At 39.4% G+C, this 27,110-nt stretch overlaps 1 protein-coding gene across 3 annotated transcripts in view; it reads left to right on the forward strand.

Annotated features, from left to right (window-relative positions):
• Positions 1–27,110, forward strand: part of dip2a (disco-interacting protein 2 homolog A) — a 134,697-nt gene that overhangs the window by 99,779 nt on the left and 7,808 nt on the right. For all 3 annotated transcript variants that reach the window (XM_073854889.1, XM_073854890.1, XM_073854891.1), the window contains 24 exons: positions 1,409–1,473; positions 1,564–1,657; positions 2,136–2,255; positions 4,876–4,990; positions 5,075–5,214; positions 5,320–5,456; positions 5,751–5,831; positions 5,953–6,080; positions 6,201–6,315; positions 8,335–8,542; positions 8,702–8,802; positions 8,971–9,051; positions 9,137–9,260; positions 10,394–10,515; positions 11,103–11,214; positions 11,299–11,408; positions 11,496–11,626; positions 11,718–11,886; positions 12,343–12,513; positions 17,927–17,988; positions 18,823–18,880; positions 18,988–19,062; positions 19,152–19,326; positions 19,450–19,573. In XM_073854889.1, coding sequence (XP_073710990.1) covers positions 1,409–1,473; positions 1,564–1,657; positions 2,136–2,255; positions 4,876–4,990; positions 5,075–5,214; positions 5,320–5,456; positions 5,751–5,831; positions 5,953–6,080; positions 6,201–6,315; positions 8,335–8,542; positions 8,702–8,802; positions 8,971–9,051; positions 9,137–9,260; positions 10,394–10,515; positions 11,103–11,214; positions 11,299–11,408; positions 11,496–11,626; positions 11,718–11,886; positions 12,343–12,513; positions 17,927–17,988; positions 18,823–18,880; positions 18,988–19,062; positions 19,152–19,326; positions 19,450–19,573 — 2,818 coding nt within the window. The remainder of the gene's footprint in view (positions 1–1,408; positions 1,474–1,563; positions 1,658–2,135; positions 2,256–4,875; positions 4,991–5,074; positions 5,215–5,319; positions 5,457–5,750; positions 5,832–5,952; positions 6,081–6,200; positions 6,316–8,334; positions 8,543–8,701; positions 8,803–8,970; positions 9,052–9,136; positions 9,261–10,393; positions 10,516–11,102; positions 11,215–11,298; positions 11,409–11,495; positions 11,627–11,717; positions 11,887–12,342; positions 12,514–17,926; positions 17,989–18,822; positions 18,881–18,987; positions 19,063–19,151; positions 19,327–19,449; positions 19,574–27,110) is intronic.

Consider the following 27,110-nt stretch of genomic DNA (forward strand, 5'->3'; position numbering starts at 1 on the left):
ATGGGACTGCTAGAACCCTGACATCATGACAAGACATAAATATATAACAAGACTCTTGGGCAGGATCCTTACAGGGTGTAGATCTATTGTCAGGGGAAGGGTATTCCACAGTCTTGGGCCAGCAACAGAAAATGCTGGATCCCCTTTAGTTTTCAGAAATCGATAGCAATAAGCAATTGATTGATTTTTGAGGTCTACAAGAATTCATATGAATCCGTCTTGTAATATATTCTTGGGCCATACCCTGGACAGCTTTAAAAACATAGAGCAACACCTTACATTCAATCCGATATTTAACCGGAACCCGGTGCAAGTTATCCAAAATTGTAGTAATATGCTCCCTTGTCTCAGTGCTAGTAAGGAGCCTCGAAGCTGTGTCACGAACAAATTACAATTTTGAAATAAGAGATTGGCTTACTACCAAATAGAGCGCATTACGATAGTCCAAGCAGCAGATAAAAAATTATTTCATTTTTGCAATAGTCCTCAAGTGAAAATAGCTACTTTTCACAACACATTTAATTAGATTTTCAGATGTTAGAGCTGAATCGAAAATTACATGCAGATACTTTATCTGGGGCTGCACATTCATTGACCATGGACCTAAGATCTTTTATGTCACTGTCAATCTATTTAGGCCCAAAACTGATATCTTCCGATTTTGTCGCATTTAGCTGAAGACGATTTTTGCTCTAACCAACATTTCACCAACATTTCAACATTTCCTTAAGACACAATATAAAGATAAATAAGAAGTTGGTCCTTCAAAGCTAATAGACAAGTAGATTTGAATATCATAGAGCATTTTGTGTTTTTTAAAGACATGAAAGGCAGCCAATATAAAGGAAACATAATAGGCCCCAAAACGGAGCCCTGGGGAACTCCATGGTCAGTACAAACAGTAGAGTAAGGCAATTACCCAACACTTAACGAAAAGCGCCTATTCTTCAAATAGTGGGAAAAAACAGTCCCTCTCAGACCCACAACATGCTCTAAACCAGGGGTGGGGAACCCTGGTCCTGAAGGGCCACTGTAATGCATAGTTAAGTTTTCATCCAAAATATAAATACAACTGAAAATTGAAATTAAAGTCTTCAGGATTACTTGGAAATGAAATTCAGCTGTGTTTGATTAGTGTTGAAACTATACGCTGCAGGTCAGTGGCCCTCAGGATCCAGGGTTCCCTACTCCTGCTATAAACGCGTAATGATAATATCATGATCAATCAAATTAAAAGCTGCACTAAGGTCAATGAGTAACGAATCATTGGAAACCCGCAGTAGAGCTGATTCAGTGCTATGTTCTGCCATAAACTGAAAACATCTAAATACTAAATGGTCTTTCATTTGCTCAAGTTTTAACATATTGTTCATTGTCCATATATCTTACATTTTGAATTTTTCTTTAGGTGAGATTATAACAAATGTTTTGGACTTTAAACGGGATGCTGGTCTGTGGCACGGAGTCTTAACAGTGAGTCACAAACACAAACGTGTATACACACACATTAACATTCATCTCTTTATATCTCACCTATCTCTGGTATCTGTTGATATACTTTAGAGTGTGATGAACAGAATTCACGTCATCAGCATCCCATACTCACTGATGAAGGTCAACCCTCTGTCCTGGATTCAGAAAGTTCACACCTATAAAGGTGAGTCTGAACCCAGACCTCTCCTGCATATCTGTAGTCGTAACTCTCAGCACAAAACTACTTACTCAAACGTATACAGGTTTAAGGGGTTTGGCTGTTTAGAGAAAAGCCACTACATACTGTACTGCACCTAATACAGTTGTCACTCCTTGAAATGCTTAATCCATTAATGGAGGTGATATCTGCACTCCACAATGGAATTCACTCCAGAATTAGATCCACATAGCCTGGACAGAACTGATCTGAAAGTCAAATATACATACATGCAATGATGTAATGATTATTATTGAAATGTTATCTTAGCAGTTTCAGGAGGATCTCATGTGACCATACACAAATAAACTCTTGATTTACGCCATTTATGTTTTTAAGTGTTTCGCAAATTTGGGAACAAAATTCTAACAAGATATAGATTTGGTAGCAGTAATCTTTAACTCTTTGTGACAATTAATGTGTGTATTATGATTTGTTTGAATAGCACGTGTAGCAGTGGTTAAATCCAGAGACATGCACTGGTCACTTTTAGCCCAGCGGGATCAGAGAGACATTAGTCTCAGTTCTCTACGCATGCTTATCGTTGCAGATGGAGCTAATCCATGTGAGTATACTCTCATATAATCCCTACAAGTATACACTAATGTAATACCTCTGAGTATATGCTTATATCATCACTTTTATACTCCCTGTGAAATTGGTTTATATAATCCCTGCGAATATAGTCTTATGTTATATAATCTCTGCAAGTTTACACTTATGCAGTATAGTACTTGCAGTTATACATTTATATAATCCCTTTGAGTATACGTTTATATAATCCATGAGGTTATACCTTTATATAATCCCTGCGGGTACAGGTTTATATAATCCCCGCGAATACAGGATTATATAATCCCTGTAAGTGTACACTTATATAATACCTGCAAATATAGGTTTATATAATCCCTGTGAGTATACGCTTAAATAATCCCTGCAATAATACACTTATATAATCTCTGCAAATATAGTCTTATATAATTGTTAGTATAGGATTATATAATTCCTGTGAGTATACACTCATACAATACCTGCAAATATATGTTTACATTCCTACATAATCCCTGTGAGTATAGTTTTATATAATCCCTGTGAATATTCGCTTATATAATACCTGTGAGTTTATGCTTATATAATCCCTGTGTGTACACATTTATATAATCCTTGCAGGTATAGGCTTATGTAAACCCTGTGGGCATACGTTTATATAATTCCTGTGGGTGCTCATTTATTTAATCCTGTAGGTTTACGTTTATATAAACGCTGCAGGTATACACTTAAAAAATCCCTGCAAGTAAATGCTTATTATACCCTGCGAGTATAATCTTATATAATCCCTGAGTCTATACTTTTATATAATTCCTGCAAGTATACCCTTATATAATCCTTGTAAGTATACGCCTATATTATCCCTGTGGGCATAGGTTTATATAATCATATAATAGGTACACATTTATATAATCCCTGCGAGTAAACTTTTATATAAACCTGTAGTTATACATTTATATAATCCCTCATATATATACGCTCATTTAATCCCGGTGGGCATGCGTTTATATAATTGTATAATGGGTACACATTTATATACTCCCTGCAAGTATATTTTTATATAATTCCTGCAAGTATACCCATATATAATCCCTGTGAGTATACGCTTATATTATTCCTGTAGGCATACGTTTATATAATCGTATAATGGGTGCACATTTATATAATTCCTGCGAGTATACTTTTATATAAACCTGCAAGTACTGTATACCCTTATATAATCCTTGTAAGTATACGCCTATATTATCCCTGTGGGCATACGCTTATGTAATCATATAATGGGTACACATTTATATAACTCCTGCAAGTATACCCTTATATAATCCCTGTGAGTATACGCTTATATTATCCCTGTGGGCATACGCTTATATAATCATATAATGGGTACACATTTATATAACTCCTGCAAGTATACCCTTATATAATCCCTGTGAGTATACGCTTATATTACCCCTGTGGGCATACGCTTATATAATCATATAATGGGTACACATTTATATAACTCCTGCAAGTATACCCTTATATAATCCCTGTGAGTATACACTTATATTATCCCTGTGGGCATAGGCTTATATAATCGTATAATGGGTGCACATTTATATAATCCCTGCGAGTATACTTTTATATAAACCTGCAAGTACTGTATACCCTTATATAATCCTTGTAAGTATACGCCTATATTATCCCTGTGGGCATACGCTTATGTAATCATATAATGGGTACACATTTATATAACTCCTGCAAGTATACCCTTATATAATCCCTGTGAGTATACGCTTATATTATCCCTGTGGGCATACGCTTATATAATCATATAATGGGTACACATTTATATAACTCCTGCAAGTATACCCTTATATAATCCCTGTGAGTATACACTTATATTATCCCTGTGGGCATAGGCTTATATAATCGTATAATGGGTGCACATTTATATAATCCCTGCGAGTATACTTTTATATAAACCTGCAAGTACTGTATACCCTTATATAATCCTTGTAAGTATACGCCTATATTATCCCTGTGGGCATACGCTTATGTAATCATATAATGGGTACACATTTATATAACTCCTGCAAGTATACCCTTATATAATCCCTGTGAGTATACGCTTATATTATCCCTGTGGGCATACGCTTATATAATCATATAATGGGTACACATTTATATAACTCCTGCAAGTATACCCTTATATAATCCCTGTGAGTATACGCTTATATTATCCCTGTGGGCATACGATTATATAATCTAATAATCGGTACCCCTTTATATAACTCCTGCAAGTATACCCTTATATAATCCCTGTGAGTATACGCTTATATTATCCCTGTGGGCATACGCTTATATAATCATATAATGGGTACACATTTAGAAAACTCCTGCAACAATACCCTTATATAATCCCTGTGAGTATACTCTTATATTATCCCTGTGGGCATAGGCTTATATAATCGTATAATGGGTGCACATTTATATAATCCCTGCAAGTATACTTTTATATAACACCTGCAAATATACACTTATATACTCCCTGTGGGCATACATTTATATAATCCTTGTCGGCATACGTTTACATAACCCTGCAGGTATAAACTTGCTCAATCTAATTAAAGTGTTCTGTATGTATTAAAACTCAGGGTCTATCTCTTCCTGTGATGCCTTCCTAAATGTATTCCAGTCCCGTGGTCTGAGACCAGAGGTGATCTGTCCGTGTGCGAGTTCATCTGAAGCCATGACTGTCGCCCTCCGCAGGTTCCCCCATATCATTACAGTAGTGAATCAGTATTAGATTGTCATGTGTTATGTTATTGAATGTGTTTTTGTGTGTGTGTTCAGACCTCCAGAGATGGGTGTTCCTCCTCCAGGTAAAGCAGTGTTGTCTATGAACGCTCTGAGTTATGGTGTGATTCGAGTGGACACCGAGGAGAAACTGTCTGTCCTTACTGTTCAGGATGTTGGTCAGGTCATATCTGGAGGTGAGACGGATGATCTTTGATTTAGCACACGGATGTCCAAAGCAGCTAATAGTTTTCCTGCAGTATTTTTCACTGAAGACTAAAGTTTTATCTGTATGTGTGTAGCGCGGGTGTGCGTGGTCCGGGTGGATGGGACACCATATCTATGTCGAACAGATGAAGTTGGAGAGATCTGCATAAGCTCCAGCACTACAGGAATCTCTTACTATGGCCTGCCAGGCATGACCAAGAACGTCTTTGAGGTCAGTGTAGAAAAACAAAGCATATCAAAAGCTCATTCTTGTGAGCTCTACGCATAAGCATTAATAAAAAACATATCTTGATTTTTTTTGTCATTATTAAATATTACTTTTTGTGTCGACAATTTGCTAAATTCAATATAAAGGAAGAGCAGATAAAGATATTTAAAGCCCTAATGCTTTTGTGTGCTGACATCATTCAGTTTGGAAGTAATCGAGTCTCAGACCAGTACTAATAAAACATGTGTCTGGTTGCAGTGTTCATTAATTGAAGAAGATATTGTTTATTGTTTTCAGATCATTCCAGTATCAGCATCAGGTGCCCCCGTCAGTGACAGACCCTTCACACGAACATCTCTCCTGGGCTTTATCGGGCCGGTGTGTTCAATAGACCAAATCAAAACACACACACACACACACCTAAAACAAATAAGAAAAATCCTTACTCTATAAAGAATCAGTCATGGTGTGTGATCATCATGTAGTGTGATATTGGCAGGATAATCTGGTGTTTGTGGTGGGAAAGATGGACGGGCTGATGGTGGTGACTTCAAGAAAACATAATGCAGATGATGTAGTGGCTACGGCGCTGGCTGTGGAGCCAATGAAGTTTGTGTACAGAGGAAGGTAACTACAACATTTAGTATAATCTTTAACCACAGAGACCCTGAATCACAGTAAAGTTTGGCATGAAATGATTAAAGGGAGACAAACTTTTTATGTGTGTTTCTGTTGTGTGTGCGTCAGGATCGCTGTGTTCTCAGTGTCTGTTCTTCATGATGAGCGTATCGTGGTGGTGGCCGAACAGAGACCCGATGCGTCTGAGGAGGACAGTTTCCAGTGGATGAGTCGAGTACTGCAGGTAAACAACCAGGCACATTTATGACTCATTATAACACACACAATAACACTCAATATAACCCACACTAGCTAACAAACCTTTGACAGCCCAATGCCTTTTTTTTTAAATGCATGAGATGGATTAGATACAGTAATAAATTAAAAGCAGCACCGTACATTTAATAATGTTTATTACACCGCCGTTGGCATGCTTTAATCTGATTGTCCAGATGAAACATTTGCAGGTTTGTTATTCCCAACTAACCCCTCAAAACTAATAACACACAATGCTGCAAATCATTTTGACAGGTACGTTTAATAATACACAAAACATTTTATAAAATATGTCTTTTAATAACATATATGACATTATATTTACAAATGATTAAACCAAGTAGTGTGTATTTGACCTTTGAACGTCTTGTCTTATCTTAAAATGTATTTTCAGACTATAAGTCGCTCAGGAGTATAAGTCACATCAGTCTAAAATGTGTTTTGAAGAGAAAAAAAAACATATATAAGTCGCAGAGGACTATATGTCGCATTTATTTAGAAAATGATTTTTACAAAATCCAAGCCGAAGGACAGACATTTAATCTGGAAAGACAAGTTATTCAACTAAACAATAGCACACAGAACAGCAGTCTGAATAGGTGTCTGTACTTGTTAACGTAACATAAACAGTTATTTACACGATACACAATAGCATACAGAACATACCTGTGAATCTGAATAGGCTAAATTAACACGACAAGCCAAATCAAGTTCAAAAAGGTCCCGCAAAGTCATTCCACATCACTGAATCCATTGAATTACTTGATTTATTTGATTGAAATACAGGAGCAGCATAGAACAGACTCTCACGGCTGTAGACGGTAATGGTTTTTCTTGGTTCATATGAAATAATTTTGTAATCATTTGTAATAATAATTTCGTATAAGTCGCACCTGACTAGAAGTTCCAGGACCCGCCAAAATATGAAAAAAGTGTGACTTATAGTCCAGAAAATACGGTAAACGGGTTTTACTCACGGAAGGTCTGCATCCGTTTAAAAATAAGCAAACCCATATATATATATATATTTTTTTTTTTTTCAAATATAATTTTTAATATATTTTAAAATATACAAAACAAATTGGCCAAATATATGTACTAAAATATATTTTGAAATATGTTTACAAAAATGTTTTTTCACCAATATATTTTTATGCAATTTTTTTATATTTTAAAATATTTTATAAATAAATATATTTTAAAGCATTTATATTCTCATTGAATTGTACAAAAACATATTTCATAAATGTGTAAACATAAGGGGGTGGTTTATGTGGGAATATAACTAGTTTTAACAAACATGCCTTACTAAAAACATTACTTTTTGAGGCAAAACAAACGGCACTGATGTATTTTAAGATATGTCGGTGCAAGTTGTTTTCAGTTTGGACAGCTCTTACATTTATTTTAGTCTAGGACTAGTCTAATCCCTGTCCGGGAAACCACCCCAACAAGTTTAAAAAGATTAAAATGTTATATATGTTCAACTACAAAAATATACTTATAATTTTATATTTTATACATACTTGTACTTTATACATTTTATAGAAACTTTTATATTGTGGCCAGGATTTTTGCTGTATGGGTTGTAAAATTTAACCACAAGGGACAGCTGTTTAATGTATGTATTTGCATATAAATAGAACCACGTTACCGCTTTCTGCCGTTTTTGAATAAAACAACGCCCCTCTGTCTTCTTCTTCGTTGGAAAACCCCCTACTGGGGGCTTACGGGATAGTAAAGGCTCCATTGAATGAACCGTTCGAGATCTTACTGAAAGTAGTAAGTCTTCCAGGTACTTTTCGCCTACTGTTTTTGGAATACCATGAATTCGGACATACTACTCGCCTCGCCAACTGCTTTTCTCCTACTATATAGTATGAAAGTAGGTGGTTTTGGACGCAGCCAGTGACAGAACAGATGCCCATTAACATGTGCCCATATACATTCAGTACATTTGTGTTGTTCTGGACTGTTTCTGTTTCAGGCTATAGATAGCATCCATCAGGTAGGTGTCTACTGTCTGGCTCTGGTGCCAGCCAACACGCTACCCAAAGCCCCTCTGGGCGGCATCCACATCTCAGAGACCAAACAGCGATTTCTGGAGGGAGCCCTGCACCCCTGCAACGTTCTAATGTGCCCTCATACCTGTGTCACCAACCTACCCAAACCCAGACAGAAGCAGCCAGGTACAGGTAAGTCCTGTCCAGTATGTTTTTCATACTGATCCAATCAGATCTGGCTCAGTTTTATCTGAATCTTTCATGGCGCAGGAAATGTTTTTACTTGCACTGACATGTTTTTCACATTACAGTATGTGGTGATGATGATGTAATAAGCTGTTGTTTTTTTAGAGGTGGGACCTGCATCAATGATAGTTGGAAACCTGGTGGCTGGGAAGAGGATCGCTCTGGCTTGTGGAAGAGACGTATCGCAGCTAGAAGACAATGAGCAGGTACATTAAAGTACACTTCTGTCTCCTGAACTATTGAAGACATAATGAACTAAAGTTTGCACCAATGATCTTATAGAGAAGGAGAGGCCACGCTATATTCTCAATCCAGTCGCACTGTTGTCGTTGTTGTTAAGCATGCAGTACAGTTGTATTTTGTTTCTCCTGTAGTTCCTGTATATGCAGGATGTTTTGCAATGGAGAGCTCAAGCCACACCAGATCATCCTCTGTTTCTGCTTCTCAATGCCAAGGTACAAAAACGAACTCTCAGCATATACAGGACATTTACTGAGTGTTTGTGTATTCACCATCCTCTTGTGTGTGTTTGTGTGTCAGGGCACCGTGTCCAGCTCCTCTTCATGTGTTCAGCTACACAAGCGAGCAGAGCGAGTGGCTGTAGCTCTGATGGAAAGAGGTCGACTCAACACTGGAGATCATGTAGCACTTGTTTTTCCTCCTGGTGAGAATGAACGAGAGAGAGAGAGGGGGGGGGGGGCTGAATAAGATAGACGATTATTCAATTCAATAAAATTTTATTTATATAGCGCTTTTCACAATTGTTAATTGTTGCAAAGCAGCTTTACATGATTAGATATAAAGGAGAACACAGAAAATCAATAGATAATATAAGAAGTAGAATATAGCGGCTAAGGTTAAACCGTACAAGCAAGCGTATTAATAATGTAACGTATACAGTAAAGTGCTAAGTTGACTCTCCCTTGAACGAAAAAACCTCCTAGGAGAAAACTCGGTGGAAAAACTCCTAGAAGGACAAAAACCCTTGGGAGAAATTAATATATTTATATACATAGATACGGTAGGGATAGGAAGCGGGTAAGCGGATTAAACTGGTTCAGCCGGTGGTCGTTGGTCGCGCATCGGCTAGGCATATTTAGACTGACGTCTGCTGATGCTGATAGTTTGGTGGTTATATTAACTTGCATTAACTAAATTCTAAAGCTAAAATTTTCTGAATGTTAATCTTACTGCGTGTTCACACCAGACGCGGAAGAGGCGGCAAAAACGGGCTATTCGTGCGTAGTTTAGCGCTTGAACATTTTGAGTTTACTCGCTTTATTCGCCCATGAAAGTCGCACGTGAAATTCTAGTCATTTGAGACATTCACGCATAAATTTGCGTAATTGGAGGAGCTTATATAGCTCAAATTGAGTAAACTTACAAGATTGTTCGACCTCCTCACTCACTTTCTTCCGAACAATATCCTTTTAATTCCTGTAAAAGTACGAAGATGTCTTGTGTAGCGATGATGATTATCCTCCATTGTTGTTTTGTTTTTCTGTCTCCGCTCACTTCTATAATCACATTACTGCTAAAGCAAGCTCCTGATTGGTTAACGCGGTGTGAAAATTTGCCAAAGTTAAGATTTTTTATCTCTCACGGATCACGTGGCAACGTTCAATTTGCACAGAACATGCCATCTGCGCTTACCGCGACGCAGGATGCCTATTCACGCCTTTGCATTGACTTAACATGTAAATCACTTGCGCTTTCCACCTCTTCCACGTCAGGTGTGAACACAGCATTACTCTAGGTTTAAAGCTCTTAGGTTATATGATAATTCTTCTTCTCCAGGTATTGATCTGATCGCCACTTTCTATGGTTGTCTGTATGCCGGCTGTGTTCCAGTGACGGTCAGACCTCCTCATCCACAGAACTTAACCACCACACTGCCAACGGTTAAAATGATTGTGGAGGTAACACCGCAGCACACATTTCTGTAGTTATCTTCAACCAGGATTAGTTAATCAAACATATTTGGCCTGTATCTCACTGACACAAATCCTAAATCCGTTCAAAAATCTTTTATTTTGTGATTGTGTGTTATAGTTCGGTTTAAATTTTCCAGTATTGAAGTCTGTATAAATAATGTTAGGGAATTGTTTCTGCACACATTATAAATGTTAGAAATGTATTGCTGAAACACGTTACAAAGACTGTGAACTATGTAGTACTGAATTGTGGAGTTTTAAATTTTTCCGGGCCTAAATGGGTTGCTCGATGACACTATGAAGCCACAGCACATGGCCCTGCCCCTAACACAATCACAAGCATCTATTCAGGTTGTATTTGAAAGTTGAGAGAGATGGCAGCTTTCCAGCGAGTGGGCGTAATTTTAGCGCTGAAAGTGGACATGCCCCCAGCGTTTAAGAGCAGAGAATTCTGCATGTTTTTGATAACTTGCTGTTTTTTCATCATTGAAATTTGCCTGAGTGGTTAATAAAACAATTTTCTGTGGTGTCACAAACTAAGAACACATTAAATATGTGTGTGTGTTTGACAGGTTAGTAAGTCTGTGTGTATTTTGACAACACAAGCAATAATGAAACTACTGAAGTCCAAAGAAGCTGCAGCTGCCGTGGATATTAAATCCTGGCCATTGATACTGGACACGGGTGAGAAAATCTTCTGTCATTTTTGCTGCTGTGTCTCACGCCCATTGTGTGTACGAATGTATTCATGTATTCAACGCATTTCAGATGATCTGCCAAGAAAGAGAGTTCCTCAGATCTATAAACCGCCCAACCCTGAGACGTTAGCCTACCTGGACTTCAGCGTGTCCACGACGGGAATCCTCGCCGGGGTGAAGGTATCCACTGTTATCAAACAAGTGTCAGTGAAAAAAGTTTTAACGGCAGTGAGATGTTACATAAACACTACTGTGTGTTTCTCACAGATGTCTCACGCTGCCACCAGTGCCTTGTGTCGCTCTATTAAACTTCAGTGTGAGCTGTATCCTTCACGACAGATCGCCATCTGCCTGGATCCTTACTGCGGCCTGGGCTTCGCTCTCTGGTGCCTCTGCAGGTGACGTCACACTCATTGTGTACAGTACGGTATGTGTTGGTTTGTGTCGGACAGCGATGCAGTAAAATGTAAATGTTGTCTCTGTTGGCAGTGTGTACTCAGGCCATCAGTCCATTCTGGTTCCTCCTCTGGAGTTGGAGAGCAACGCTTCTCTCTGGTTGTCAGCTGTCAGTCAGTATAAAGTGCGAGTGACCTTCTGTTCATACTCTGTCATGGAGATGTGCACCAAAGGACTGGGCTCACAGACCGAAGCCTTGCGGGTCAGTTGTGTACTTTATGTGAATGAGAGGGCTTCAGCTTAGTTAGTTCGATTTCACAACTCAGCATTCACGGCATTGTCACAAGGGGCAAGAGCTCATCTTTTAAAGAAAAAAGTCCATTATATATATTTTTTTTACTCAAAGTAGGCCTTATTTGGCAATATACATGATCTACATTTAGTCAGTATTTAAAACATTCTTAAATAAACTTAAAATGCATCCATTTATTTGCCAAAAATGTTGTGTTGGGGGTGTGTTGCATACTTTTTGCATATATCCTGATATTGCATTAACTGTAACTTTCTCCCTAGTGATGAATAAATTGGATCGGTCTATTTATCCGGTCTAATATTTGTTATATTCAGTTATTTTTAATTGAGTTTGTAATAGTTTCAGCACATGACATTAACTTATGTTACCTGTATTTGATTTGTTCATCTCTCTCTGTCTCTGCAGTTAAGGAACGTGAATCTGTCGTGTGTAAGGACCTGTATGGTGGTGGCTGAGGAACGTCCTCGTATCGCTCTCACTCAGTCTTTCTCCAAGATCTTCAAAGATCTGGGTCTGTCCAGCCGCGCTGTCAGCACAACATTTGGCTGTCGGGTCAACGTGGCCATCTGTCTTCAGGTGAGACAGCTGTTTTTGCGTTAAAGCCAATTAAAGAGCAACTATGGTCCGATTTTTTTTATTTCCTTTGGTGTGTAAGTGTGTATTAGTACATGTTAAAGATATGCAAAAGGTACAAACCCAAAGTAAACGATGACGCAAGAAATCTCCTTTCTTGGACCACAACAAACACACGGATTGTAGGCAACAGTTTACTTCCTGGGATTGGTGATGTAGAGAGACCGACTTTATCATAATTCCTCCACAGCCTGTAAGTTAACTCCTGTTAGCATTGCATTGTGAGCGAATCTTTCAAACATGGTTAGGAGCGTCACATTTCCAGCTGATGTCAGAGGTATTCAGGCCAATCACAACGTACAGATTAGCTGGCCAATCAGGGACGCTTTTCAGATCGATGAGTTTTGTACAAAATCAGAGCGTTTTTAAAGTGACACTTCACCTATTTGCATTAAGCTTTGTATAGTTAGAACCCCAGTCATGTTTTTGAATGGTTGTGCATCATTTCCTCAGTTGCCGCTGAGACAGGAGAAATACAGATTTCAGTGTTGCACTTCCTTCTTTCAATGATGTAAAAATCATCATTTTGCATCATTAAAAGAAGGAAGTCCAATATCTTTGTTGAGGGGGTGAGACTACAAACACCCCTTTTCTTGGTCAAATAGGCACCAAATTCTAAATGTATGTTACATTTTGACTACAAATATGACACACTTTCAATAAAGATTAATGTTTATACGGGTGAAATGCCCCTTTAAGGAAGGCAGGATATTTGGAGCTACAAAAATGTACGGTATGTGAAAAATAATCAGTTTTTTAACCATAAACCACACAAACACATTGTATTATACCAAATACACAAAATAACGTTGTTCTTTAGCAATGAAATAGGTGCACTTTAAATAACCCGTTTTGTAAGATTATAGGTTGTCTTTTTCTTCTCTGGTCATTGACGTGCTTTGATTTTCTTCACCTAATCAACAAAAATCTCTGTTATGCGTGACACAAATATTTGCGGAGCATTTTCACATCACATTGCTCTTGGTGTAAAGTGTTTGAATGGATGTCTGTGTACCTGTGGTGTGTGTGTGTGTGTATTAACTGTGTGTATGTCTGTGTGTATTTGTTGTCTTATGCCCTCTCATCAGCCCAACAGACTGGGCACGTTGTCTGAGCAGGTACTGTGACCCAGACAAGACCCTGTGGCATCTGCATGGCCTGACATGATGCTTTTAAGACCTTGCTGTGTCTGTGTGTGCATGAGCACATAAATGCTTCGCTTAAATTAACACCCAACGCTGTTGCTAACCCTAAAGATACAATATGTCATTTTCGCCTCTAGAGGTCACTAAACAACGGCCGCAGGTTGATGATGCTGTGAAATAGTGTGGAATGATGGGAGTTGTAGTCTTGACTGTTGAATCCACCTGACAGGACTCAGAAATCATGTTCATGGATGATGCATGGACGATGTAATGAAACAAAGTTTTATAATGGTTAGATAGACACTTTGAGTACTACTGCTGCATATAGCGCTGTGCAGATTGATTAGCATGACATCATGAGAGGGACACAACCGTACCGCTTTCGAAGTTCTTCAGGGTTACCTGTAAATGACAGTCAAGTGTGTTAGAGAAGGGTTGAAGGAAGATCTTAAGGATCCCTACAGTAGACAATGAATATCTGAAGAGTGAAGTTCAGACAGTAATCTAACTTGGCCCCCCTCCCTATACTCCCCCAGAAGCACGCACTCTTTGACCAATCCGAGCTCAGGCACACTTTCGTCCCCATCGTAATGTTAAGTCTATTCAAAGTTGTTTGGTGCACAATGACACACAGCCCTCTCACATGCCTATCATATTGCTTAGTTGTTCTGTCACGTGTGCAGCTCGGACATTCACGTAACCCTGATGCGTGCATCAGATGGTTTTTATGAAGGCAGATGAAGGTCAGTGGTCGCGCAATTGACGTCTCTCCTTTAAAACCAAGCTCTGGCGGGATTTACGATCACAAAACACCTCTGCAAGCCGGCCAGGGCGCGATTAACCAAACCGATCACACTAGTCAAAAACGAACCAGGCTTTGGGGTTCAAACAAGCTCGTGCGTGGTTTGGTTAGGATCATGTGAGCGCGCTCCTAGTGAACTGTGGCTCACTTTTACACTGTTTCATTTGTTTGCTCACAGCTCTTTTGTCAAGGTTTTGAGGTATTTGCTGTGTATAGTTAATTGACACCCTCGGTCAATACGAGTAAAGAAGGCTGTGAATAAATGTCTTTATTGTTTAACATTTTAATCTTTTGTTAAAAATATAATGCTTTCATTGAAAACCAAGCATTGTAAATTTAACAGAGTTTTATGGAATACAAATACCTTTGTTAAATTTGCGTGTGGCACATTTTTGTCCCCTTTTCATTGAATAACCGATTACAATAAATGATGAAGAAGATGTAGGAGAATAGCATGACAAGATGACGTGATGATTCCTTCATACAGAAGATCTCTACAGATCTTTACTAGTTTACTGCACAGGTTAATCAAAAGATGAAACAATTAAGACATTTCTGGATGAAGGTGAAGGCTTTTATTTTGAAACCCTTTCAAATAACTTGTGGTGACTTAAAAGATCCAGTTAACATCAGCAAATCTACAACCGCATCTAACAGTGTGTACAGTCAGTGTCTTACAAAAGCAACTCACAATTCAGCAACTATTTTAGTATATCTTCTCAAGGGACAATACTATAGAAATGAAATTTTGATATATTTTAGAGTAGTCAATGCAGTATAGATTTATTGTCCTCTGATACTAACATACAGCCATTGGGTCTCATTCATGAAACATTCGTAAATATACAAGTAAATATGTGAGTGATTTTTGCATAAAGAGACCTTTTCGAAAACTCTCCTCCTGATTCTCAAATACTTCGTAAACGTCAGATTTGATAGTGAAATGTTTGTATGTTAATGAAGTACAATAATTCGTAAAGAGGGCGCCCATGCACGCTCAATCACAATTAGCATAATCCCTGCCTATGCACTACAGCTACGCAAATGACGTATCTAGGAATGCTGTAATCCTCTGGGGCCGGTTGCACCAGCTGTGCGTAAGTTACAACGTAGCTTAGTTACGACGTAAATGGGCACTAAGTTACAACTTACGCACTACTAAATGTTTTTGCGTTGCACCATTAAACTTAGATTAAACGTAACAATATGTTGTAACTAAATATTTACGGAAGCCTCTGTCCATGAATATTATGAATCTTGGAATAAGATGTCAACCAGATTATATTACATCGATGAGCTCGTTTAATTAAGAAGAGCTGCAAATTCGTCAACGACTTTTCAAGAACTGTTAAATTTTCTGTGTATCCATCAATTAAAATAAAATGTAAAATTTCTTCCCGTTTATTTTCTCCTCCATGTGTGGGATAGAGATTTTCAATTAAAAGTGTAATGTTTTGAGTTTGATAACGTTTGCTTTTACGTCTTTTTTAACTTTCAGTTTAGGCGAGTCAAGAATGAGTTTGAAATTACGTACTGTTCAGCCTATTTCCTGTTTACCCATTATAAGGCTTGTGATTGGGTTAAGAAAAATTGACGTCATTCTATGCGACAACGCATTACTTTATGGAGAGCTTACGACCTACTAGCTACGTTGTGCCTTGAGAACAAATGGTGCAACCGAATTAAGTAAAGAGTTAGTTATAAACTAGCTAGTACTTACTAAGCCTCTAGTTTGGACTTTACGTCCCAGTTTAAGTAAGAACTTACGAACGACTGGTGCAACCCTACCCTGGACTCCATTCTCTGGTTTGGCTACATTATATTTCATAAATGCATAAGAGGCTAATAGGCTACTTGCATATCAATAAATTAATCATTTAAACTGTGTCCCCCAAAAGCGTTTTAAGCAAGCTGAAGTAATACCTGGTGCTCTTCTGAAAACAACCAGCATGATGGGGGTGCTTGAAAGCGCTTTGAAGTATGAAGTTTGACGGTTGGTCAATGTAGTGTTTGTCCCGTCCCTCATCTACTGTGATTGGATGGCTGTGTAAAAAAGGACAGTGACGAGCTCTGTGTTTTTCCCAAAGTTAAAGAGTAAAAATGAATTAAGACAGCAGCGTAAAATAACTCGTAACATGTCATTATGATACATAGTTTTAGTTTGTCTAAATGAATACAGAACGTTTGAATGTTTTAGGCACCATTTGCACGTGGTGGTGAGCAGGTTTACATTTCTCTCATACAAACTAACATTTTGAAAATATGAATATTTTCATGAATCTGAAAATTTACGCCAGATGGACTGATACGCAAAAATTCGTTCTGCTTGTGTTTCATGAATGAGGCCCAATATTGTCAAAATAGCTGGCAACAAAAGGGTGTACACCCTAAGTGATAATGGATTTATATTGTTTATGTTGCACATGCCCTATTCATCATCTTCATGTTTTTATATGCTTGACAGAACCATACATTTGCATATCTTGTATTAGAGCTGTTCAAATTTAACTATAATGGCTGTATGTTATTTTGAGAGGACTATTTCTGTAGTGTTGTCTCTTGAGAAGATATATTAAAACAGTCAAACATCCTCCTCCAGGTTAACTCACAACATCTCAATTTAAATAAAAATGTTTGCCCTGATGGTTGAAATGAATGCTTCTGTTATTTTTATAGTCACATTCCACTGTGTAAAGTTCAACAAACACTTTGTCACACATTACAGTTATATTTCTTGGTCTTATCTGTTAATTAAACAATAAAGACATTTTTCCCCAGGTTTCTTTCCTCGTATCTACTCCATGTGTTAATATTAATGGAGTAGACAGTATTTGTGCATTGTTGTTGATGTGTATTATTGCATTATACTGTACTGCTGTAATGGCTTGTGCTTGGCTTCAGACTGTTAAGGCAACGCTTAATGCTGCTGTCTATACTGAGTGCAGTCTGTCATCATTTACTCACTGAGATTGTGTTGAATGTTATACTGCTGAAATATCTGCCAGGGTTTATAAATGAATAATGACAAAATGTTCATGTAGATTGATCTGTCTCTTTAAGAGTTGTAACATTTGTTGCTTGTGTCCGATCATATCCATACATTAATGAACAGAACTCGTATATAATTATTAAAATCTACCTTTACATTAATAACCTCTCACAACATTAACAGTATTATTACAGGAAAGGTCTGTCTACAAAAGTTTGTGTTATATAGTTCCTATAGTTTAAAAAATTGAGTGTTTGGATGCCTGTTTTTGACTTAAGATGGTGGGAGACAGTCTGTCAGGTGATGTTCACCCACAAATACTGCACAGTGTTACTGATCTTACCTGTGATAGATCTGAAATGAGTCAATCATTAATTAAAGCTGTTTTCAGTCGTCTCTTTACTCTTTATTTATTTATAGGGCACTTCTGGTCCAGACCCAACCACAGTATATCTGGACATGAGAGCCCTCCGTCATGACAGGTAATAAAATAAACAAACACGCACACAACTTGTTCCTGATATAGCAAACTGACCCTGACACACTTTTTGCTCATGATCTTGGAAAACTAACATTACTTCAATGTTGAATTTGGTCTTGTTGTTTTTCCTGTCGCGTTGTCATTTTAAATCTCTTTTTCGCTTCCTTGGCGACTTGTTTTAATGTCTTCGAGAATAGGTCTTGAACAGGCTTTCAAATCAAAGCATTAGATCGCGGGTTCATCACGGTGTGCGGCTGTTGTTTAATACGAAGGATTTCAGTCTATGCAGGTCGCATATGCAGGCTGCATACGTCATCAAGCCTGGTTTATTTAAATTAACTGAGCATTACATTCGCAAGTCATAAGCATATTACATCAATTTACAATTAACTAAGAATAATTGTCAGCTTTATAATTGTTAATATTCTGAAAAATATTAATGACGTATGCCGCCTACACAGGAGGCTTCAGCTTCAGTTGTGATGCGGCCAGTGTGAGTGTAGTCTGAAAGTGCAAAAGGCGGAGCTTGAATTTCAGGAATGTCCCTCATCGGCGAATGTATTTCAAAGATGGAGGCACAAAGCCAGTCGAGCGACTCGCCCGTATGTATTCTAAATAGCAGATTCTCCACTTACGAGAATACTTTGATTAGTAGGTGGAAGTAATTACACATGAATGAGCACATACTTTTGAAAGAACACATGGGTTTTTGCTAAGAATTAACTCAAAAAACTACACAGTAGAGCTTTAACAAATTAGTTTAATGCATTCTTTGGAACCTTTAATGAGAAAAATGAATGTAAATAATATTTGATCTTTTTATGATGTTATTTAGGGTTCGATTAGTTGAGAGAGGCTCACCACACAGTTTACCACTGATGGAGTCTGGAAAGGTGAAAAACCCCAGCGTTTGTTTGTTTATTGATTCTGTGCAGTCCAAATGTTTTTATTATATGCAAGACATTAATACTGTATGTTTGTATCTGTTTCTCAATGACAGATTTTGCCGGGGGTGAAGGTTGTCATTGCCAACACAGAGACCAAAGGACCTTTAGGAGATTCTCACCTGGGTGAAGTAAGTGTTCCTCTGAAAAGAAACAACTGTATTTATGTACCTTGTTGTGTTGTTAGATGATGAAACTGTGTGTGTGAATGTTGAAACAGATTTGGGTGAGCAGCCCCCATAATGCATCAGGATATTACACAGTTTACGGTGAAGAAGCTTTACATGCAGATCACTTCAGCACCAGACTAAGCTTCGGTGACACACAGACGGTTTGGGCTCGTACCGGATATCTGGGCTTCTTACGCCGCACTGAACTCACGGATGCCTGCGGAGGTAACATCACGCACATCACACACCACTGTCCTGTCTTTGAAGAACAATTCAATTTGTGCATTTGTGATGTTTACTCATATTGAATGATAAAGCAGTTCAGTTGACTTGAGCACACTTTTCTAGAGCGTCACGATGCGCTGTATGTGATCGGATCTCTGGATGAGACTCTGGAGCTGAGAGGAATGAGATATCATCCCATCGACATTGAAACGTCTGTGATACGAGCACACAAGAGCATTGCAGAGTGGTAAGCAATAGAGTCACATCTTCACTTTACTTAATATCTTCATAACCTCCAAAGAGCTTTTAATCATCTTTATACTTAAGGGATTACTCCACTTTCATTAAAGATCCTGATAATTTACTCCCCCCATGTTTTCTAAGATGTTGATGTCTTTCTTTGTTCAGTCAAGTTTTTTGAGGAAAACATTCCAGGATTTTTCTCCATATAGTGAACTATAGTGGACCTCAACAGTTTACAGTTTCAATGCTGCTTCAAAGGGCTCTAAACGATCCTAATGAGGCATTAGGGTCTTATCTAGCAAAACGGAGGGGTTACTTGAGTGTAACCTAGTTCCCTGAAAAAGCTATACTCGATGCTGTGCTGCTAAGCGCTATGGGGAAACGTCTTTATTGTTGACCAGCTGAATATAGTGTGCAAAAACGTCAATGGAATTGACCCAGAGGTACAGTCTTGTTCAAAATAATAGCAGTACAATGTGACTAACCAGAATAATCAAGGTTTTTAGTATATTTTTTTATTGCTACGTGGCAAACAAGTTACCAGTAGGTTCAGTAGATTCTCAGAAAACAAATGAGACCCAGCATTCATGATATGCACGCTCTTAAGGCTGTGCAATTGGGCAATTAGTTGAATTAGTTGAAAGGGGTGTGTTCAAAAAATAGCAGTGTGGCATTCAATCACTGAGGTCATCAATTTTGTGAAGAAACAGGTGTGAATCAGGTGGCCCCTATTTAAGGATGAAGCCAACACTTGTTGAACATGCATTTGAAAGCTGAGGAAAATGGGTCGTTCAAGACATTGTTCAGAAGAACAGCGTACTTTGATTAAAAAGTTGATTGGAGAGGGAAAAACCTATAAAGAGGTGCAAAAAATGATAGGCTGTTCAGCTAAAATGATCTCCATTGCCTTAAAATGGAGAGCAAAACCAGAGAGACGTGGAAGAAAACGGAAGACAACCATCAACAATCATGGATAGAAGAATAACCAGAATGGCAAAGGCTCAGCCAATGATCACCTCCAGGATGATCAAAGACAGTCTGGAGTTACCTGTAAGTACTGTGACAGTTAGAAGATGTCTGTGTGAAGCTAATCTATTTTCAAGAATCCCCCGCAAAGTCCCTCTGTTAAAAAAAAGGCATGTGCAGAAGAGGTTACAATTTGCCAAATAACACATCAACTGGCCTAAAGAGAAATGGAGGAACATTTTGTGGACTGATGAGAGTAAAATTGTTCTTTTTGGGTCCAAGGGCCACAGGCAGTTTGTGAGACGACCCCCAAACTCTGAATTCAAGCCACAGTACACAGTGAAGACAGTGAAGCATGGAGGTGCAAGCATCATGATATGGGCATGTTTCTCCTACTATGGTGTTGGGCCTATTTTCGCATACCAGGGATCATGGATCAGTTTGCATATGTTAAAATACTTGAAGAGGTCATGTTGCCCTATGCTGAAGAGGACATGTCCTTGAAATGGTTGTTTCAACAAGACAATGACCCGAAACACACTAGTAAACGGGCAAAGTCTTGGTTCCAAACCAACAAAATTAATGTTATGGAGTGGCCAGCCCAATCTCCAGACCTTAATCCAATTGAGAACTTGTGGGGTGATATCAAAAATGCTGTTTCTGAAGCAAAACCAAGAAATGTGAATGAATTGTGGAATGTTGTTAAAGAATCATGGAGTGGAATAACAGCTGAGAGGTGCCACAAGTTGGTTGACTCCATGCCACACAGATGTCAAGCAGTTTTAAAAAACTATGTGGTCATACAACTAAATATTAGTTTAGTGATTCACAGGATTGCTAAATCCCAGAAAAAAAAATGTTTGTACAAAATAGTTTTGAGTTTGTACAGTCAAAGGTAGACGCTGCTGTTTTTTTGAACACACCCCTTTCAACTAATTGCCCAATTGCGCGGCCTTGGGGGCGTGCGTGTCATGGGTGCTGGGTCTTGTTTGTTTTCTGAGAATCTACTGAACCTACTGGTAACTTGTTTGCCACGTAGCAATAAAAAATATACTAAAAACCTTGATTATTCTGGTTAGTCACATTGTACTGCTATTATTTTGAACAAGACTGTATATAGCCTCGGTTGATGATGACATCACAGCGCACCCGATGCGAGGCTATAAAATAGATGAGCACCAGCTGTGTCATCAGATCTTTTGTTTGAAGACCAGTCCTGGGACACTGTACAGCAAGACAGCACAGCATCTCGTTCCGCTTTTTCAGGGAACAAGGTTAGACTCAAGTAATCCCTCCGTTCCCTATAAAAAGCTATACCCCATGCTGGGCTGCTTAACGCTATGGGGAACAACAAGGTTTAAACAGCAGCTTGAGATATTGACTCGAGGACATGAGATCCTGGAGTGACATGAGCATCCAAGCTATAAAATCTTATGAATGTATGCGAAGAGGACCAACCCGCCGCATCACAAACGCTCTGCAAGGAGGCCCCTTTTACTAAAGCGGTAGAAGAGGCTACTCCCCTGGTGGAGTGAGCTCTCAGACCTGCTGGCGAGACTTGACCGCACGCCTCATAGGCAAGAGCAATGGCATCCCTAACCCAATGTGATATGGACTGCCTGGGGGTGCAGCACCAAACAATCGCTCTGACTTACGCCACTGGCTAGTGTGTTGGACATAAGTCTGAAGAGCACGGACTGGATACAAACTGTGGTATAACTCCTGCGTGGTGAACGGCGGAGGGCAGAAAGTCTCAAGAATGACCGGATGTGCAGTCGAAAAGGGAACCTTAGGCAGGTAATCAGAATAAGGATGCAAAATCACCTTCAATATTCCTGGGGCAAAATCTGGACAGGATGGCGAGACCGCCAGAGCCTGCATATCCCCAATTCTTTTTAAAGAAGTTACCGCCATTAGAAAAACCATCTTTAGTGTCAGAGGTCTATCAGACGCTGACTCTAGAGGTTCAAAGGGGGTCTGAACCAGACCCTCAATAATAATAATAATAATAATAAACTTTATTTTTATAAAGCGCCTTTAAAAGCAGCTTCTCAAAGCGCTGTACAACAAATCACAATACAATAAAACATTCAGCAAGAAAAAAAAATTAAAAAACAGTAAAAAATAACTGTAAAATGATCACAAGCTCAGCAATCAAATGCAAGTTTAAAAAAATGTGTTTTAAGAAGAGCTTTAAAAGATCCAAGAGTCTGTGCTTCCCTGAGTTCAAGAGGAAGAGAGTTCCAAAGTGTGGGAGCATACACAGAGAAAGCCCTATCACCCATAGATTTAAGATGTGATTGTGGAACGACTAGCAAATTACACTGTGAGGAGCGCAGGCTACGATTTGGAGAATAAGTGTTCAATAAATCAGATAAGTACTGCGGAGCTAGGCCGTGCAGTGCCTTGTAGGTTAACATCATGACCTTAAAATCAACACGGTACCTGACTGGAAGCCAGTGCAGAGATTTCAGAACCGGTGTGATATGTTCAAATTTCCTAGTTCCAGTCAGGATCCGGGCAGCAGAATTCTGGACATATTGCAATTTACTAATTGTAGCTTTAGAGACTCCAGCTAAAACTGCATTGCAATAGTCCAAACGTGAAATCACAAAGGAATTAATCAACCTTTCAGCGACCGATATACTTAACATCGGGCGTATTCTAGCTATATTTCTGAGATGGAAAAAGGACGCCTTCACAGTACTCTGGACAGAAGAATCAAAAGTGAGGCTGGTGTCAAAAAATACACCAAGGTTCCTGATTTTGCTTTGCGACTCTAAAACAGTGCCATCAACAGACAATGTCAGAGTAGTCGCTTTGCGAACTCGATGCCGAGACCCTATTAACATAACCTCAGTTTTCCCACCATTCAAGCACAGAAAGTTATTATTCATCCATAGTTTAATCTCAGAAATACAGCCAGCGAGGTAACATGAATCAATATCTTCTCCAGGTTTAGAATGGATATAAATTTGGGTATCGTCAGCATAGAAATGATAATTAAGACCAAGCGATCGCAGAAGATGCCCAAATGGATATAGATAAATATTAAAAAGTAAAGGACCCAAAACAGATCCCTGAGGGACACCAGTAACAACCGGACAAGAAACAGAGCGAAAGCCACCCATCGAAACAAATTGGGAACGGTCAGTAAAATACGATTTGAACCATTCCAAAACTGTCCCAGACACCCCAAATGTAGTTTCTAGTCGAGCAAGTAAAAGACCGTGATCCACAGTGTCAAAGGCTGCTTTAAGATCCAGAAGAATTAAAAGTGAGATAGCTCCAGAGTCTGCAGCCATCAGCAGGTCATTGGTTACTTTGACCAAGGCCGTTTCAGTGCTGTGACATTTGCGAAAACCTGACTGAAGAGGTTCAAACAGATTATTAGTTATTAGATGATTACTGAGTTGGGAAGCAACAACACGCTCAAGCACTTTTGCCAAGCAAGGAAGATTAGAAATGGGGCGAAAATTGTTAAAATCATCCATAGGAACATTATCTTTCTTTGGCACCGGCATAACAGCAGCAGTCTTTAGTACTGCTGGTACGACTCCAGTTTCCAATGATTCATTTATAATACTCAGGATAAAGGGGCACCAAACAGAGACGCATGCTTTAAATAACTCCACAGGAATTGGATCCAACACACAGGGGGATGATTTTGTGTTTGAGACCTCCCTTGTGAGAGCCTCAGAATCAAGTAGTGAGAAAAGAGTTAAAGGAACACCAGTGAACCCCGATGTGTAAAAAAATGAAGTTGCATAGTCAGAGTTAGCCTCAATTTCTTTGCGGGTATTAGCAACCTTCGAGTTAAAAAAATGTAAGAAAGAATCACAGAGCTGCTGGGAGCCAGGCAAATGAGTTACAGAATCAACTTGAAGCAACTTGTTTATGGTTTGAAACAGATGCCTGGGATTATTTTGATTATTTACAATAGTCTGAGTGTAATACGATGATCTTTCAGCTTCCAAGAGAGTTTGATAGCCCCCCAAAAGGACCTTCCACTCTAGATAATAGACACTCTGACCAGTAAGGCGCCATTTACGCTCCATTCGCCGACAAGCAGACTTTTTTGAGCGCAGATTGTTGTTATACCATGGAGCGGAACGGGCATAAGTGACCTTGCGTGACCTTTGAGGAGCAAAAATGTCAAGATTAGCAGCTAAAGTTGAGTTAAGCTGTAAAACTTTTTCCTCGAATGGTAGTTGAAGAAGATCACTTAGGGTGGATACCACAGAGCTGGAGAAAGTTGTCTGATCGATAGACTTCCACTTCCGAAAAGATACTGTTCGGGAGGTAGGCTCATTTGAGTGATATAATTCAAGGTTAAAACAGACAGCTGAATGATCAGACAAGCCAATGTCAATAGTTAAAAACTGTGATACAAAGGAGCCATTAGCTATCACAAGATCCAGCGTGTGACCCTTATTATGGGTTGGGCCAGCAACAAACTGCATGAAATTAAAGCAGTCAATTAGTGACAGAAACTCCTTAGCATCGCCTGAATCACTCCGGTCAACGTGGATATTAAAGTCTCCCACAATTAAAACTCTGTCGAACTTTAAGCCAGCATTGACAAAAAGTCTGCAAACTCAGAAATAAAAGCAGCATGTGTCCTAGTCTTAGGTGGTCTGTAGACTATAGCAATGATGGTGGATACAGGGGCAGAAATACTAATAACCAGACATTCAAATGATGAATACTGGGGAACAGTCACAGTGCTTGTACAAAGTTTTAAGTTGTAAACAGCAATGATGCCTCCACCTCTACCAGATAATCTTGGAAGATCTAATACTCCAAAACCCGCAGGAGTGATCTGATTAAACAGGAACCCATCGTTTCCCTTATGCCAAGTTTCAGTTAAAAGCAACAAGTCCAGATTTTTGTCTGTAATAAAATCCGATAAGAGCAATGCTTTATTGTTCACAGATCGCGCATTAAATAAAGCAGCGTAGGCCTGACATTGTAACGGCGCCGTCAGAGGTTTAACATCCATGCGCAGAACAGATATCAAATTACTAAAAACCACACCAGTATGCGACAGTTTGTTGGTCTTACGTCGGCAAATGGGGGCAAAGATGTTAGGAGAGGATGTATCAGCAAAGCTGCGCTTCATGCCCCGATGGATATATCGCTTGGGACGTAACAGACCAATATCTCGACAGAGATTATAGGAGTCTTTAGCTAGAGAATAATAGTTATGTTTTAAAGCCAAAAGCGTACGTGTAGTGTACCTTAGCGCCATGATCGACGAATGTCCGTTCACGAGTCAAGGCGTATGGAGCTCCGTATTACACCAACCACAGTGTCGTACAATCCACACCCTCAGCCAGCAGACGCAATGAACCGAAGTTTACACACTGCAGACAAGTCCAGTGAGGTGTGACCCTCCGTAGCGGCGTTCTCCCCTGCAATCCACACACACCCGGGTAGCAGCTCAACCAGAGATAAACACCGCACGTTTCCAAGCAAATCTCCGTAGCACACTACGAGCTCGAACTCTTAAAATCCTCACAGACAGTTGAATCAACGCAGTAATCCAGGGCCTACTACAGTATAGTCTAAAAGGAACTTAAAATAAACAGATATAAACAGATATAAACAAATAAAAAACAGTAACAGGAGCGGCAGCAAAAGCGCGCCAGCGTACCCTGAGACCGGAAGTTGTATTGAAAGTGCAGATGCTTTAGCAAGGACCATAGCTAGGTCCCACGAAGGAATCTTAGTTCTTGTTGGAGGCCTCAATCGTTTTGCCCCCAGTAATAAAGCGAGCGAGCAGAGGATGCCTCCCAAGTGGCCCCCATCCACCAAAGCGTGGCAAGTCAAAAGAGCGGCCACATAAACCCTAAGAGTGGATGGGCATAAGCCTGCTGACAGCTTTTCCTGCAGAAAACTCAGAACTGTAGCAATCTGGCAGTTAACAGGATCTGCATTATGTGTCGTGGACCATGCTTCAAAGACACCCCATTTAAAGGCATAATTCTTTCTAGTGGAAGGAGCCCTAGCACTCAAAATAGTGTCAATAACATCAGACGCCAAACCTGTGTCCCTCAGTTGGTACCCTTCAGGAGCCAAACATGGAGATTCCACAGGACGGGACTGAGATGCATATCATCAGATCATATGAGACAGAAGGTCCCTCCTCTCCGGACTCACCCATGGCGAGCTGTTGAGGAGAGATATTATCTGAAAAGAGACCAACAGGTCCACTCCTCTCTATAAAATCAGGTCCATATCTGAGACACTATGTCTGGGTGGGGTTTCTATTCCCCAGTCCAATAATAAATTGGATATGTATCCTATGTGTACTGTGCTTATTACCCAAGCAGAAACGTCTGGCAGGAGTTTCCACGCTGCCAGACTCTCTGATAATGGTATTCATTTTATTATTTCCTCTTGGGGGAATGCTAAAAAACCCTGCACCCTGAATGACAGCAGGAACACGGGGGGCCTTTAAATTGAAAACATGGGGCCTTTAACATTACGCTGGAAACCGCCGCCCCCCGCAAGCCCAGAGGCGGCGGAGGTGGATAGGCTTCGTAAAGGCAGCGGGATGGAGCGATCTGATG

The sequence above is a fragment of the Misgurnus anguillicaudatus genome, chromosome 17 (genome assembly GCF_027580225.2).
Source record: "Misgurnus anguillicaudatus chromosome 17, ASM2758022v2, whole genome shotgun sequence".
Taxonomy (NCBI): Eukaryota; Metazoa; Chordata; class Actinopteri; order Cypriniformes; family Cobitidae; genus Misgurnus; species Misgurnus anguillicaudatus.